Source organism: Desmodus rotundus, chromosome 13 (genome assembly GCF_022682495.2).
Source record: "Desmodus rotundus isolate HL8 chromosome 13, HLdesRot8A.1, whole genome shotgun sequence".
Lineage (NCBI taxonomy): Eukaryota > Metazoa > Chordata > Mammalia > Chiroptera > Phyllostomidae > Desmodus > Desmodus rotundus.
Genome location: NC_071399.1, coordinates 12,204,545 through 12,221,852, shown reverse-complemented (window position 1 = coordinate 12,221,852; position 17,308 = coordinate 12,204,545). Strand labels below are relative to the sequence as shown.

General features: G+C 44.7%; 1 protein-coding gene across 2 annotated transcripts in view; it reads right to left on the bottom strand.

The window, feature by feature from the left end:
* Window positions 1–17,308, bottom strand: part of MTMR7 (myotubularin related protein 7) — a 77,595-nt gene that overhangs the window by 26,503 nt on the left and 33,784 nt on the right. For both annotated transcript variants that reach the window (XM_024562735.3, XM_045197168.2), the window contains 2 exons: window positions 11,779–11,907; window positions 8,185–8,319 (listed from right to left, as the gene is read on the bottom strand). In XM_024562735.3, the coding sequence (XP_024418503.2) occupies window positions 8,185–8,319; window positions 11,779–11,907 (264 nt within the window). The remainder of the gene's footprint in view (window positions 1–8,184; window positions 8,320–11,778; window positions 11,908–17,308) is intronic.

Genomic DNA, 17,308 nt, shown 5'->3' with positions numbered 1-17,308 from the left:
TAAAAACATACATATTATTTGACCCATTTCTCCTTGTGACAATCTGACTCAATTAAAAGTACCAACACATAAAAGATAGATGCCCAAGAATGTTTATTGCAAATTATTTTTATAACAGTAAAAAGCTGAAAACCTATGCATATCTCCATAGGGCAGTGACTGGATGAATTATTGTAAATTCATGCCCTGACTACTAACAGGACTGAGGACAATATAAATTATCTATCTCATCTATCTATTAACACAGACAGACAGACAGACTTTGAATTGGCCCATGACATGTTAAGTGAAAAGACTAAGCCACACAATAATATTCTACAATTATCCTGTTTTTTGTAAAACAAAGCAACCCACAGATACGTGTTTATGTTTAGGCATGTTTGATTAAGCACCGTAAGAATATCTGGAAGCCTATACCAATTTGGCAAAAGTTACAGAAGAACAAGAGAGGCGGCAAGTGATGGGGGACACTGTCAGTACTACTTTAGAGACTCCTGGATTCCTTGTTACAAAGAAGATACACTAGGTTCGTAATATAAGTAACAGAAGTGAAACATTAACCAAAGAGCCACAAAGGGCCCCACTCCATGATTCAGCTCATGTGATGTCAGCCGGGCCACATTAACCCCTCAGGACTCTTTCCAGTTTATACAAGATTGTCCCCTTTCTCCCAGGCTGGTGTGGCTCAGTGGATGGAGTGCCAGCCTGCGAACCAAAGGATGGCCGGTTCGATTCCCAATCAGGGCATATGCCTGGGTTGTGGGCCAGGTCTCCAGTAGGGGGTGTGCGAGAGGCAACCACACATTGATGTTTCTCTCCCTCTCTCTCTCCCTCCCTCCCCTCTCTCTAAAAATAAAAAAAAATCAAATGTTTGACCTTAATCAAGAAAAAAATTAAAATAATGTTATTTTAAGACAACTTACATTCAAGGAGTAGAATCATAGATATGGATACCATTTGGAGAGTTATCAGCTGGGAGGGGGGAGGAGGAAAATGGGGAAAAAAGGGATAGGGATTTAGAAGCATAATTGGGTAGGTACAAAATAGACAGGGGGATATTAAGAACCATATAGGCAATGGAGAAGCCAAAGAACTTATTATACACGACCCATGGACAGGAAGTAAGGGGGGATATTGCTTAAGGGAAGAGGGGTATTGAGTGGAGGGGGGTAAAGGGGAAAAATAAGAGAACTGTAATATCATGTTCAATTAAAAAAATAAGACAACTTACGTTCATGCTCTAAAATGTTTCAATACTTTAAGGGAAAAAACTTTCTACAATTACCTTTAGACATTATTGCTAAGAAATTTACTATTATAAAATATTACTGCTTTGTATAATTATTTTTCAAAACCGTTGGCTTCTCCTTTACAACAAGCTGCATAAAATAGGATCATTACTGGGATAATTGTAAGTATCCTCCTGCTACACGAACCTCAGCCTTACTCTCTCTCTTGAATAATTCAAGTTAAGCCTACTCACCTGCAGAGACACACTTTTTAAACAGTGCAATGAATAAAACCAAAATATTATTATTAGTATCTGTAATTATGAGTCTGTTCACATATTTACATAGTCGATGAGTTATAACTGGGAGAATTTACTGGTAGCCTTCTTCAAAAACACAAGAAACACAAGATGGCCTCTTGAAAGTCAATGGTACTTCTCATAGTGAACACAAGGTGGCACTATGTAACCTCCCATCCAAAGTGGACTGTCTCAAGGTTTCCACAGATTGCACAGGGCCTAACATGGTAATGTAGCAAAAGCTGAGCCCTCAAAGCAGGAAATACACTTTTAAAATTAATAAAAATACAAGAAGCTATGCTGGACCTAATATATATAATAAATTATATATTCATTACATATTATATAATTATATATTATGTATTCCTTATATCATATATAAATTATATGTTATGTAATTGGTCCAGCCCAAATAATGCCCCTTTTTTATTACGAAAGCCTAAGCATGTGATTCTGTAACGTGACAATATCACACTCAAGCACACCACGTGACACGTTAGGTGAAATGTTCAAATTAAAACTATACATTATTGCACCCGTGTTATTACCCTACCAACCACACTCAAGCAGGCCTTCCTTCAGCAGGACCCTGTATATATTCCGGTAAAGCATCCTTCATGTAACAAAACACCATTAGTCGGTCTAATTTGGTACCCTGTCCCTTTGGCTGAGAACTTCATTTCATAACCAAAGGAATAGCTATTGACTTCAACTCCTAAAAATTCCCAGATAGATAATACAATGGTTATAACCACATACAGTTTCAGTTTATGCTTAAGAAACACAACAGACAAATGAAAAGTGGAACTTGTAAAAAGTGTCCTATTTCTACCCGAAGATCACTCTGCTGTTTGATAATCTCAGCACCTTTGCGTTTAGAAAAGCTCGTAAATGAAACAAAAGGACCCTCCTCATTCCTCAACAAACACTTAATGAGGACCTACTGTGTGCCAGGTGGTGGCAGGATAGGGGTGGGGAGTGTTTCATGTAAGAAGGAGGACCTGAGATGGACTGTGAGAATCTGGAAGGACGGAGAGAAAGGGAAGGGTATCCAGATCAGTGGGGATGAGAGAAGGTGGGGGCCAAGTCAAAGGAGCGGGTGGGTGGCGGTGAGCCAACCAGTGACAGTGGGTGGGAGGTGCACACACAGCAGTGACAGCGAGGGGAGCAGCGGGGAAATATTCAGAGACTCTACAAACAGGCCCGCTCAGCACCTTTAGACTGTATCTGTGGCCCTGGAGAGCAACTGAAGGATTCTAAGCGAGTTAATGTCCATGAGACTGAAGACCCACCGGAACAGGGTCAAGGATGCAAGGGAGCTTGTCAGCCTTGTTTACGTCCTCAACCTGGCCCCGGACAGGCACTCCGTGAAGTCTCATTGACTGGCTAAGCCCCAAATAAATAGCTGAATAACAGAATGACTTTGAGAGGCGAACAGTCTAAAAATGTAAGAAATAGAGTCAGATTCTTCCCCGAACCCTAAACCAATCAAACATATCAAAACCATAAACACTTAGTCAGCAGTCCTCTTGATATCCAGCTAAAGGTCAGCCTGGGCGCTCTCTTAGTCTTGGAGTCTCAAATTTCAGCAGAGTACATTCTACACCTGAGTAATAACAGGACCTGGTTTTATGTGGTTGGGAGATGAGACTGAAGTTGCCCTTGGCAGCAGGAGGATTGGGCCACATCCTAGCACCGGGTGTCAGATGACCGTCCTTTTCCCTCCCTCCCTCCATAATGGCTGAAAGGAAGAAACTTACATTGTAATGTAAGCATGAAAATATGATTTTATTTCTTGCAATTACTGTCCATAACTGTGCTAGTCAAAACCCTCCGTTCTCGCCCCCTAAGGACATCTTAAGCAGAATGAATAGCTTTCAAATTTGACTCAGGTAGCAAATTCTGACCCAGTTCAATTTAAAATTCCAATCCCACATAGGCTGCAAAATTCTCTTTCCCTCATTACAGGCTGTTTGGACTGGTGAGGGGTCCCTCCTTTTCTTGTTTCTGCCAGCCTCTGTATCCTGGGAAAGGGGGTATTACAGAGGAGTGATGAGAGAAGAGGTAAATCTATCTTTTTATAAAGCTGGACAAGACTGCAATTCTCTCTCCATTGGCTGTGGCTGCTTTTCTGGTTAGCACTCCCCGACCGTCCCTGCCCTCCCTGGTGTTAGAGTCCACATGCCAAGCCTCCGAGGCCGCATGCATGTGCGGGGGCTCCTGGGGAGTAGGGGGTAGACAGTCACTGACTTGGGAGATCCATGCTGACTTGGATCTCTTCCAAGTCAGCTTCCCTCCCCCGCATACAGCCCACAGTCACGTGTACCTGGAAGCCTCCCCTGGGCAAGCTCTCTGGGGAGGGGTACCAGCAAGATGGCCCATGCCCACCTCCCTTCCTCAGGGTCCACCTGACCCCAGGAAATCCCTCCATCCTGTCCTGCCAACTAGAAGGAGAGCTGAGTGTTACACCAACGTCTCTCTCCAATTCCCTCCCCCTGCTCATGCCACGGTGGCCATCAGCGAGCATGCCGCACACCCCACTGGGGTCCTAGCTTCTCCTCTTTGGGCACCCCAAGCTTTGCAACAGATTCTCCTAGATGCCCCCTCACACGATCACTGGATAGAAACCACCTCATTACTGATTCCAGAGAAACGAGAACTCTTCCAATGCGACATCCTACTACACAACTGAAAAACTGCTTAGATAGTGAAATGAGAAGCCATAGCCACAGAGCTGTCCCTGAAGGGGCAAGGGCCAAAGGCTGAGTATTAGCTGAGGCAGGAGCCCGCCTTACCTCACCCCTTCTCCTTACAGTTCCACACTTCCCCCCAAGGCACTGGCATCAGAGCCCAGTTCAGAGGCCTTGTTCTCTGGCCTTGGCCTCAGTTTGGATGAGCTTCTGGCTGGTTCTTTAGCTCTGAGTCTCCAGCTTCACTGGGTATGCGCTCAGAGGCTGACAGTGGACACAAGGCTTCCCGGGAGAATTTTGTCAACAGACAGCACCGTGCTCAAACACAAGGAGCTCGGCTTTGACGTCAGCAAAGCCTGGATCTGGACCTGGGTTCTGCCTTGAACGGTGTGACCTTGGGTGAATTATTGAACCTTCCTAAATCTAACACCTTATCCATAAGAGCAACTCCTAATTTGCAAGAGTATTGTAAGAATTAAATGAGAACGTGCCTGGCATTTTTACAAGCTCAGCCAAGTCCCAGAACAAATTACTGATAAAGTCACCATCACAGTTGAGATAAAGTGATTCTCTCTCATTTTACAATTCACAACCATGGCATCAACACCATTTCATATCTTCCCAATGCACCAAATCCTCATGGGATATATGACCTCAAGGGTTCGATTTGGTGGAATGGATATTCAATACCTGCTGAGGGTCCTGCTGTCTTTGCCCACCCTGCCCCCCAGGATTTTGATGCCAACAGGCATTTCAGAAGCCTTTCATCTGAACAAGACAGTACCTGGGGTGAGCCTGGCTCAGAGGACAAGAATGGCCTTCAGTTGTCTCCTAACCCTTTCTCTTTTTAATGAAAATGGCGAGCAGACCTGGGCAGTATCCCATTTCCCTGCTTACCACCTGTCACAAACATGGACCCAGTCTCTGGGCTACCGAGGAAGCCGAGGGCACCCCGGAGCAAAGATCAGCAGACAGGATCTTTCAAAGTATGAAAGCTCTCAGCAAACAGTTTCAAACTCATGTGAAGTGTGCATGTATATTCCGGGTAAACATGAGGCGGGCAGACTTGTATGAGACACCAATTTTCTTTAATGGATCAGCATGCAATGTCTTATCGTTGAGAGTAAACACACTTAGTGCTAAATATACCATTCCCATCTTATCCTCTGGATTAATTTATTTTAAATCTGGCATATGCCTGGCTCAACAGCTGCCACATTTCCCAGAAGGTTTACATAACATGGTACACACTTGGCTCACCGGCCCTTAAATTAGTAGGCGAATCTGTTTACTTTCATTTAAATCTGGGAAAACAACAGAGGAGGAGGGCATGCCAACTCAGTGAAGCCCTTGCCTTTCCTTCCGTTTCTTTCCTTAGCTTGTCTTCAGTATGAGCATCTAAGCACCAGGCATCCGTGAGGTCTCTCAGAAGAGCTGCACTTGACTTTCACCAAGAATACAGTGAAGAGGAGGGAAAGCGGTCAAGATGAGAGGACAGTAGTTAGAGCATAATGAGCCAGGAAGAGAAGCACATGGTGAAAGAGAACAGTGAAATTCAGAGTTTCTGGCCTCCTGGGGTGAAAATCTTCAAGCAGAGAACCTGTTTTGTTCCTGTCTGAAGCTTGTACCTGTACGTCATGCTTTGAGAATCTATCTGAAAAGAAGGAACAATTTCCATATAACCTGCTGGAACGTGGTCTTGCTGCAACACCTTTTATCCTCGATCATCCTCACAGCTCCACCCACACCTATCCCACCGCCGCACTCCCACCAGAAGTGGAGGGAACTGTTCTGAGGCCACGGGTATGCGCAAGGCACTGATTTACACCAGGAAAACATCAAATTAAGTGATCCAGACCATGAGTCACAACACTTGGTGACATGAGACTCAAGGAAGCCATGAGAATCGCCAGGGCCAGGGTCTGAGTGTCTACACAGTGGACACGATGCAGCTCTCACAACTTCTCATGGTGTCCATGAGTACGGACTCTGTCTGGAATTACCTGTATTAATTTCAGTGTATACTTTTAAATGTTGGGCTGTCGGTCACATTTCCTCTATCCTGTTCTAATATGTCTTACACCCTTACATTCGTTTATAAAATAGCTTCACTGACATGTAATTCACACCACAGACAACTCATCCACTTAGTGCACAACTCACTGGTGTTTGGTATATTCACAGAGTTGTGCGACCATCCCCACAGTCTCCTTTTAGAACATTTTAATCACCCCAAAAAGAAGCACTCTACCCTTGAGCTGTCACCCCCAGTTTCATCCTGTGCTCCGCCCAGGCCTGGGAAACCACCAATCTGCCTTCTGTCACTCAGATTTGTCTGTTCTGAAAGCTGCATATAAATGGAATCATACAATGTGCCCCCTGTGGCTGACTTCTTTCACTTAGGATAACTTCTTTCAAGGTTCGTCCACTTTGTAGCATGTTTCAGTACATCTGCCTTTTTTATGGCCACATAATATTCCATTGAATGGATAGACCACCTTTCATGAACCTATTCGCAGTTGATGACCATTTGATCGTTTCTGCGTTGGGGCCATCGTTAACGATGGCTGCGTATTCACATACACGATTTTGTGTGGGCATAGGTTTTCGTTTCTCTCGAGTCAGGACTGGAATTGCTGCGTCACGGGTAACTGGGTTTAACATTGAAGGTCCTTGTGCTCTTTTAACCTGTTTATGACAAACTTGTTCCACCTACAGTTCATAAAGTAAAAGTTTCTTACAATCCTCCCCTCACCCCATGGGAAAAACCACTATTAAAAGTTTAGTATATATACCCTCAATTTTTTTTAGTGCATAGTTTTCCTAATATAATTATTACATAAGTGGGATTACATTACACATGTTCTCCCGTTTCTCACTCTTGTTGCTCAACAGTACATGGTGGACACCGTCCCACACCTGTCCGGAGAGACACAGCTGCATGTGTCTCTCTCTCATCAGTCACAGGTCCACGTGTACTTTCACTGTTGGCAAGAAATTACAATGCCAAATATGCTGCTTAAAGGCCATTTAGATCTGTGTGTTCATTGCGTGCACTTGTAGGTGACTCTTGTTTCCACATATTCATGGCAGACCCCTCTGAGGACTCCATTATTGATTGGCTTAAAAAATACGGGTCTAGGGAGTGAAATAGGAAATTGCACTGGGCCTAACGCTAACTAGGGCTAACATATAAAGCTGAGCAGGAGGTAAGTGTGGGGGGTTTGGCTCACCCCTTGAGGACCAGATCTGTTATTTCCTGTTCGTTGTTTTATTAAACGATAAAATTGAAATATGAATACCTGCATAATTACGAAATAATATATTCAAACGAGAGACAAATAGAAAGTTCTCTATCTCCCCAAATCCTCCCTTCTGTGTGAAATTTTAATAGGTTGGTGTTTATCCTTCTGGATGTTTTTCTACTTCAATAGAAATTTTTACATATCTGTAGATTTGTCTTTGTTTCCTTTTTACATAAACACAATAGTATACATATTATTTAGTGGCTTTTCCTAACCTAACATTACATTTTGTAAATCTTTCATAGATAAAAGATCATTTGCAAGTTGAATTCACCATCGTATAGCTGAACACCGCACCAAAACCGAACCGCAGGAGGTCCGCAGTAAATTTCCTATTGTCGGAGAAAAGTCATTTTAGAAACACACCCAAAAGTAATGTGGTGGATTTTGGAGAGCCATCTCTAGAACTAAATGACACACACCTGCTGTTGTGCACTGTGTCCCCAGCATGACGCTGGGAGCCGGGGAACATCAGAAGCACCTGGAGCTCCGGTCGCCCAGGCAGCAGCCCTGCAGAGCGGCCAGGTGCTGACTGTGCAAAGCGCAAGAGCCCCTCCGCAGACGAAGCAACCCCAGCGCTGATGGCAGTCCCAGCCCTCTCCCCTGGTCCAGACTCCTGACTCGGAGCTGCAAAGCCCTGCGTGACAATGGCGACACTTACTTTAGGCCGGGTGTCAACGACGTAAAGGAAGTCGCTTCCTGGATTGGCTTTCCTGACGGCCTGGAGCATCTGCTCGTCTTCCAGGCACCGGGCACTGAAGCCGGACAGGGGCTGGCTGCTCCGGCAGATGGAGGCCTGTGGGGAGAGGCCGTGGCGACACGGCAGCGTCAGACAACTGTGCACCCAGACCTAGTGGGACCCGCTAGGCTGGCCGCACAACAGGGAGCCCGTTGGTGCCTGTGCGCCCTCTTTGCACGGGCAGGCAATGCAAATTGTTTCTGTGTAAGAAATCAGAATCTTTGGATCGGACCCATATTAGGATATTTAAAGCCATTTAAATAGCCTGCTTTCCTTTCCACTGGTGTCGATTCATTTTCCTGCTGAGGGGAGAAACGTAAAATAAATACCTCTGTTCCTAAAATGTATAGCCAACTACTAATGGCAAGATGAGTACAAAGTATTCTTAAGTGCTTTCCATCATTTCTTACTAGGCCACTTACAAACATCACAAATACCCCAAACCTGTTCTAATACTAAACGAGGGACTTCTGACTATGCTGGAAGCCTGGGCCGCCGCGGCTTTGGCACCAAAGGATGGCAGGCACGACCTCGGCTGACCCAAGGGCGTGAGAAGCAGGGGGTTCCTCCGACTCAGCCTGCTGTCTGTCCTGCCACTTCCCTGTTCTGCAATTCTACGAGTATATGGTGTCGTTAGATACTACATACAGTAATATGAACGTTTGCCCTGGTTATTAATAGGCAAGTATAGATACGACCTCACAGCTAAAAAATATATACTTTGAGGCAAAGTACCTTTTATGGATTTAGATTTTATGTTAACATTTACATTAAACTCAAATCACCAAGTATAATCAATATAGGAAGGAGTCAAAGAGTCTACACTGAGCCCGTGAGTCCCTGTGCTTGAGGGTGGAGGCGGTGACGGACCGTGAGCAGGAGGAAGAGAGCCCTCTCGCTCTGGGCAGGCTCAGCAGGGGAAGCTCTCACTGAATTCGGTCCTGGCAGAGCCTGTTCAGGGTGCCTGCACTGCAGGGCTCTCTCTAGGAAAAGGCATCCCAGCTCTGAGTCCAAGCACAGCTTAACTGTCCCTAAAGCTCAATTCAGGGCGAGTTAGCTAGGGTTTCAGTTTCTCCATAAAGAGGTGAATTTGGCACTCTACATTGCAGAAGGCGGGGATGTTGCTCACGAACTAGACCATCCTTCAGCTGAGGATCTTGGGGCAGGACCGAGCAGCACAGAACAGCTGGACATAGGGCTGGGCAGCTGTCTGCAGGTGCCAGTACCACTCTGTAAAGGAGAGGGGAGACGGCCGGGGTGGCTCCAGGAACTCTGGGCTGCAGCAGGGGCGGGATGCAGAGGGGCAGTGCAGGGGAGAGCGGGAGGAAAGCAAAGGGCCAGACAGCAGACTTGCTTCAGGCTTGTTTAATTCTGGATTTGGCAGCACAAGCCCAATTGCCCATGTCAAGGAGAAAGAGACCCGAATCTGAACCTGGATAAGAGGACAGCCAGCTCGCGGAAGAGCCAGGAAAAAGGTGAAAGGAGCGTAGGGACCAAAAGGCGTTGGGGTACAATGGGCAAGTTACGTCCCATGGATGGAAAGCAAGTCCCCACACACGGCTCCCATGGTGCTTAGTCTGGGCGCCTGTTTCTTCTCATCTCTAGAGGGGTCAGAACTGGCAGAGGGGCACGTGTGCACAGTGAGTGTTTCCCTGGGTGCCCAGGTCGTTTAGCAATGCTTAGACACACCTCTCTGCTTTGCACCTTGTAAGAAGAGCTGACACTGGAAGTACCGTCTGCCTTCAATGTTTGAAAGACAGGAAGTCGATTGTTTTCAATGAGAACTGATGGCTGCAGGAGTTCATTTTCAGGCCTGGATACCAGTTGAAGACTTGCGCACAGGGCTTCAGCGGCACAGTGAGGGTCTGAGGTGCAAGGTGAAGAAGCCGGGCTCTGCGGGCCCAGGGCTGAAAACTCCTCCCTATTCTGAGACATGACGCACTCGCTCTCCATGACCCTCACAAGGGAGAACACAGAAAACCCTTTCTCAAGAAAAAAAAAACAGAAAAAAACAAGCAGGGCAGGCACTCTGCTCGCTCTTTAAATACCCAGCGCATCCCTACCTCTTCACAACAGAAGAACAAAAGGTCCGCTCTCTTACTTCTTTATCAATGGATGCTACAAAAAGGGGAAATGCCGCTGGCATCCTAATTTCAAGTACAACATCATGAAATTCCTTATTCATTCCATCAGCTTTTTTTTTAAAAAAAGGAGATTTACACCTTCCTTTGCCTTTTGCCATTGCTCCTGCTCTGGGTAGGTTGAAATATAGTTGGAATCAAATAATACGAACATTAATAAAATGCTTGCCTCCTTTAGACCCCATTTCAGAGCAGTGAGAGTAACTAAAAAGAAGACAATTTATAGCCTTTTGAGCAATGGCACTTATAAGGCTAAGCGAATATTTGCCTTTTAAGAGAGCAATACAGAAGGCTGCTGCTCCCTCTGGCATAGCTTGAGACAGCTTCAGAAGCCCCCTTTTAGAATCTGACACAGACCCTACCTTCCTCCTAGCTCACAGGTGCGTGATGCCGTACACACTCGCGTGCCCACTGCAGCTGTGCACAGCCTCAGTTTTGAATCCAGAGCTGCACTGTCTAGCTGGAGAACCAAACTTCTGCTTCTGGCTCAAGTCAAATAAGTGGGTCCAAAGACCATTCTTGTCTTTCCAAATTTGTTTTCTCCTCCTCCACAGAAATGGAACTACAGTTTTTAGTTGTTCACATGGTTACCCATAAAACCGTATTTTCTCAACTGTCCTGTGCAGTTCGGACCAATAGATGAGAGCAGAAGTGTCACGTGACAGTTTCAGAAACCATCCCCAAGAAGCCATGAGTGCACCATGTGGAGGTGACGGCTGGCACTAAACTCATCTCTTACATCACACGATGAGGGCCAAACCCCAGGGCGGCAGACAAGACAGGGGACAGGGGCTTGGGTCCCTGACAGGTGAATGGTGGAGAGCCAGGACACCGGGCCCAGACCGCCCAGCTGTGGAGTTTTACATGAGAAAGAATAAAGCTCTATCCTGTTTCAGCCACTGTTCCTTGGTTAGTGGCAGACAAACCTAATTCTAGCATTTACAAATAATATAAAAAAAATAAAACCCACTCTCCCAAAACAAAGAATTCGTATGCAGAGGATACTCCAAAAATGTGCCATTAAAAAGAAAAAGAAGGTGCTGTGGATGGGGTGGGGGTGGCTTTTCAAAAGTAGGTGTTGCAAAGGATCTGTTTGGACGAGCACAGCGCCTCCCCAGCGCTCACTTGGATGATAAAGTTTAGGTAGTTTCCCACTCTGTCCCATTACTTTATTGTCAAGTCAACATGGAAGGTCAACTTTTCCATGAGCAAAGGTCCCAGCAAGGCTGCGTTGTTTCATACCACACACAGCAATATCCACGTGCCTCTAAGGAGAATTCAAACACATGCACACAGCAGAAGGCCACTAGGAATGTCTGCTGATGATAACACAAGAGAAGCAACACCCAGAACAAAAGCATGCCTCGGGACTTACGTGGTTATCTTTGTAGTAGTAAGAGAGGGCAGGAAACCGCCGTCTGCTCCGGAATTTGGAACTCCCCACTATGATGTGTGCTGTGGCCGGTCTTGGGACGTACAGTTCGGTAGGGTAAGAATCACAAACCTGTCGCAGAAAATGCAAGGGGGTTTATAGGCAGTCTAGTAAGGCTTCACAAACGGCCACCAGAAGTTTTGTTCACCAGACTTATAGGCTGTGTATTTACATTTTCTTAACAAAGTTACAAGGAGGCTATTTTGAGGAAACCCACAGCCCCTTCAAAGGAATGAAGGGTTGCTGATTCTAGGAAATAGGAGTAAAGGAAGCAAGATAGGCTTCAGCATCCTGCCTTCTATACTGTCCCTTCCAAAGGCTCTTCGTGGGAGGCAAGACAGTGACAAATGAGTTCTTTCATCAAAAAGGGACAACTTGCAACTCTGCATCCTGGCATCTGAGAAAACTTTAGCGGCCTGCTTTGAATGAAAGATAGCCTAACTCTGGGAGACAGCTTCCTAAAACACAAGCACCAGCAGTGAAGTCCCAAGGTCACCCTTCTGTCCCCCGCATACACAACGTGCAGGGGGTGCCTCTGAGCCCTCCCTAGATACTCCTTCCCTCAACTTCCCCAAATCTCATCCATTCTGCACGGTCCAACCCCATTCCTCCTCCTTCAGAAAGCCTCCCTTCTGAGCTTCCGGCTCCTGTGAAATTCCGGCTCTGACTTCCTACCACACAGTATAACAGCTTTATTTTTGTTTCTTATGTGTCAATTTTGTAAGTGGTAAAAATGATTTGCTTTCTCTGTGCAGCCCTGACAATGACTCCCAAAGTGGCAACTGGCACCTTCAAATGACCTTGCAATTTAGTCGGACACCAGCCATTTAGAATCTGGCCCTAATGCGCCACGTCATGACCTTCAGGAAGTCAAACTGCACTTTACGTTCTGGTTTGCTGATCTCTAAAGCTGACCAGGAACAGAAATATTATCCCACAGAGTTGGTGTAAGGACCGAATCAAGTAACACCCATGATCAAGGACTCCATAAACCATTAGGTCTGCTGGAAGTGTTAGCGGTGGCAGCAGCAACAGCAGCTGATATGCTGCATGAACACATTTTGCTCTGATGTCAGCCAGTCAATCTTTTTGCATGTGAAGATGGCTTAGGGGGCTGGTCCCTGGGCTTCGCCAAAGCAACTGGATATTTCCTGGAAGTCAAGCATCTTCTTGGGTGGTTCAAGAGGAGTTCTTGAGCAAGTATAACAAAAGGGGTGGAGGGAATGCTTTATCTTCATGTCCTCAGTCTTGACACTTGCCCCGTCCCCACTTCTAATCTGGAAAGATGGGACTGAAGGGGATAAAACTCCCCCTCCCCACCCCCCGCTGCCAAGTGAGATCATGTCTGCAGAGCTCTTACCTTGGTCTATGGTGCTGTCTGCCCTTGCCTGCCCTCACTGTCTCTGTCACCAGATTGGCAAACAACTTCGAGCAGGATAAACTAAAAGGGCCTGAAGTGTTATCTCAGCATTTTGTCAAAGACATTTTAGGGAATTTTATCAGACTTTAACGTGGGTTCTGGCACTGCAGCTGTGGAGGAAAATCCCCTTCCAAGAACAAAAGGCCCAGCCCACTTGGACCCAGCAAGCTCTTAATGGAATCCCGGCCACAAGACACCAGGCTCCCTTCCCCACGCTCTGGTGTCAGACACTCCCTGAGCCGGTCAGCAAGGACCTTACTACACAGACCACACCTGCTTGTCTGAGGTTCAGGAGACATGTAGTCACTCCATCAGACTAACAACATTTTCTTAAAATAACAGTTTTAAAAAGGAAATTGGTAGGTTTTCAGTAAGTTGGGGATTACCTACTTTCTTCTTTATAACACTAAGGAATCGCAGTTATTTATGATTAAGTGAAATAAAAATAAGGAAGTAATGGGAGAGATGCCCCAACATGCTTATTACAGACAGCCTTTCTGAGTAGCAAGAGGTGAGCTAGGAACTCTGGAGCTTCTGCCAGGTCCTCTAATGGCTCCCCAAAGCCAAAAACTGCTTAGCTTGGCCCAGGCCATAGCCCTTATGAGTACCATTTCTGGGGTGGCACCAACAGACAAGGTAGACACCCAGAGGCCACTCTCCTTGATACTCTCAGCCCCCCCTACTTAGGGACCTGATGGGTATCTATCCGCTCAGGGTCTAATAGTTCCTGGGCTCACTCTTTCCACAGAGTGCTGGAAGGCAGACCTTTGTGGTCAGCAGGTGCAAAGGCCAAGAGCGCAACAGCCCGAGGCCAGACAACAGCGGTCAGCTTCGCACCGGCTTCATGGCCTCCCCTCCAGGAACACAACACTGCCAGGTCCAGGGACTCCTGCTTTCCCAGGGCCCTGGGTCTAGGGGAAAAGACTCCAAGGGCCAGACCTTGAATACGCAGCATTCGGATAAGTATTTGTACAGGAAGCTCTAACTGCAGCTGAAACATCTTTGGAAAAAAGTCAGACTCACGGTGCCCGCTAACGGGTTTCGAGATACAACTTCCTAACCAAGCTGGAAAAAAGGAAATTAATCTTGCTGTCATGAAAGTAGACAGCATTTTCAAGTAGAAATTAAAATAACAAGTCTGGAGGGCAGCAACTACCGTCATTTTGGCAACAAGCTCACACAGTTATAGTCAAAATTCTGACCGTGAAGAATGAACAGCACAGTACAATTTATGTCACCAACTTGTGAAATGACAAGCAGCTCCCAAAATTTCGTGTGGTTTGGAAAATCACCATGAAAATTAGGAGGGGATATGAGAAGTGTAGACAAGCGGAAAATGCTTTTCTTTGGAATTTTCTTTACACTGACTGCCTTAGCAATGAAAGTGCATTAAGTTAAAATGCTTTCTGCATATTTTTTATTAGTAAGAACGCAAGCTTCTTTGTCCTCCACTAAATTATTCAGCCTGTCTGGAATGCCTGCATGTCTTGGTTGGCCTGGCCAAGATGAATCTTTTTTGGTAATTCTTTCACTCACTATACAAGTTTTACTTATTTACTTATTATTAACAAGAATACTTATTATGTTCCAGGCATTATGTTAGGTGCTAGGAAAGTAATAAATACAAAAGAGTTGTTGGCCTCAAGGCCTAATCTTTGTTGGCTTGATCTTGTAGTAAATGTTCTTTCCATTGCAAGGTAAGAGCCAACTGAGATGCCATCCAAGGCATCTTAATCAGATATCTGTGTTTGCTGAGGACCAATCACTTAACGGAGCACTTTGAGCTAAGAGTTTGTTGTCAGGAACTGAGATATATCTACATAGATAACTTTCTTCTTCATCATTTAGGGCGTAAAATTTATTTCAAGGAAGTTGTGATGTAATGAGGAGATGAAGGAGAGCATGAGCAGCATAAAAATGATTTACATATAAATAAAATCAGACCTAACACATAAAACATAGCTGTAGAGAACTAAAATTTTAAAAGATTTTTAAAAAATTACTGGTTTGGATTACACTTTAAATTTTATTCCAAGAGAAATAGATTAAAATTGTAACCTAGCAATGAATGGCAATTGTGTTATTTAAATAAAGACAATTTCGGGAGTTAGGTACAGAAGAAAATCCTCCCTGAGAGAGTCAGACCACCACTCACATGTCTGATAAATAGGGTTACTAGGAATGGTCATGGCGGTGATGATGATGATGAACAGAAACTGGCAGAACTGCCTCTGGCACCTGAGTTTGAACTCTGCGCGTGGTGTCTTTTCCACCATGGACAACAGCTTCCTCCCCATCAGGTGACTCTGCCAGCTCCTCTTACCTCAAAGAATTTGTGAGAAAGAAGAAACGACTCCCGTAAAAGAGGGAAGAAAAAAGTAAACACTGTCTCCAACATGAGGTCTAAAGCCAAAGTAATAACCTCCTGAATGGAGAATTAGTCAAAAATTTTTGAAAGAACCAACTTGTAAAACTATTTCTAAATTGGTAATAAATAAGGGCATATCATCTTTTTTCCCTATTTCAATGGCAGTTGTATAATCAGAAAATTCCCTGGGTTTTCACCTTTTCTGTTTCAACACAATTTGTGTATTGTTAGTTTGGGTTTGCTGTGCGTTACTTTGGAGAAGAAATGCTAAGTAACTCATGTTTTGCAGTCTCTACAGTGTAGAGCTTCAGTGACTAAATGTGAGTCATGTTGTGGTCTGGTTCCAGAAGAAGAAAATCTCATTTGAAAATAGGAAGAACCTGTGTTCCCAAGAAAATATTATTCCACAAAATTTTCTTCCTTACCCAAGGGTGTGTCATATTAAAAAAAAATAAGGACATTCAATTCCTATTTTCTTTGCTAACCTTGGGTTTTCCTTCCTTTCATTGTAAGACTAAAAATTCACTGCAGAGTTTGGCTTTAGTGTGAGAGCCAACTATCTGGTTACATTAACCAGATACTTCACACTGAGTGAGACAAAAAAGCCCCCAAAAGGTCTACTTACAGTGTAAGGTTATGGTTGTTAGATTTTACTGTAACTATGAAGAAAATTCAGTATCATAGAAGCATCCACTGTATCCCAATGAATCTATGAATTCAGGATACTCAGAATAATATAGAAGGACATGACCAGTAAGATTTATTACAAAGCTGTAACACCCATAATTAATACAAATGTAATTATTGAAATTTTACAGTGTCAAACTGTATTGTTAGCAAAAACACTAGACATTTTTAAAAAACAGTATACTAAAACATGAACAAAATAGAAAAGACAGACAACTCAAAACTCCTGACCGTCGGCCCAGAGCAGCGTGGCTCAGTGGGCTGGCTGTTGTCCTGTAGGAAGGTCACCAGGGCACTGGCCTGGGTTGCAGGCCAGGTCCCTGGTTGGGGGCCTGCGAGGGGTAACTGATCGATGTTTTGCTCACACATTGACATTTATCCCCCTCTATTTCTCCCTCCCTACCCCCTCTCTAAAAATAAATGAAATCTGAAAGAAAAAACTTCTGATGATCAAAAGACACCCTAGAACAGGACAGAAATATCTTGTCAGAGGAGATACTCGCAACAGCTATACGTGATACAGACGATTATCTAGAATTTGTTAAGGACCTTCTACAAATCAGTAAGAAAGAGACAACCTTATGGAAAAAAAGGATCAAAAATGTGACTAGGCCAGTCACAGGAGAGTCAGCGTGAACAGCCAGTAAACACAAGCTCAGCCGGGCTAGTAATGAAGGGGATGCAAATAAAGCCACCCTGAGATCCATCTCCCAGCAAACAGCTTGGTGTGCCTTCAAACTTAACTGCATGATCAGTTAATAAATTCACACGGTTATAAAAAATGAGTCATCTAACTGTCTAGTGATTGGGAGTACTTAAGTATATGATGGTACCTTCATTTCCTCAAATGTTACATGGTCATTTAACTGACTGGCATGCGTACTGTGTAGCAATGTGGAAAACCCTTACAGCTGGATGCAGGAAATAATCAAGATTCAAAACACATGCCTGGAAATGGTCCATCAACAGGAGATAAGATATAAATGGTCAATCAGCAC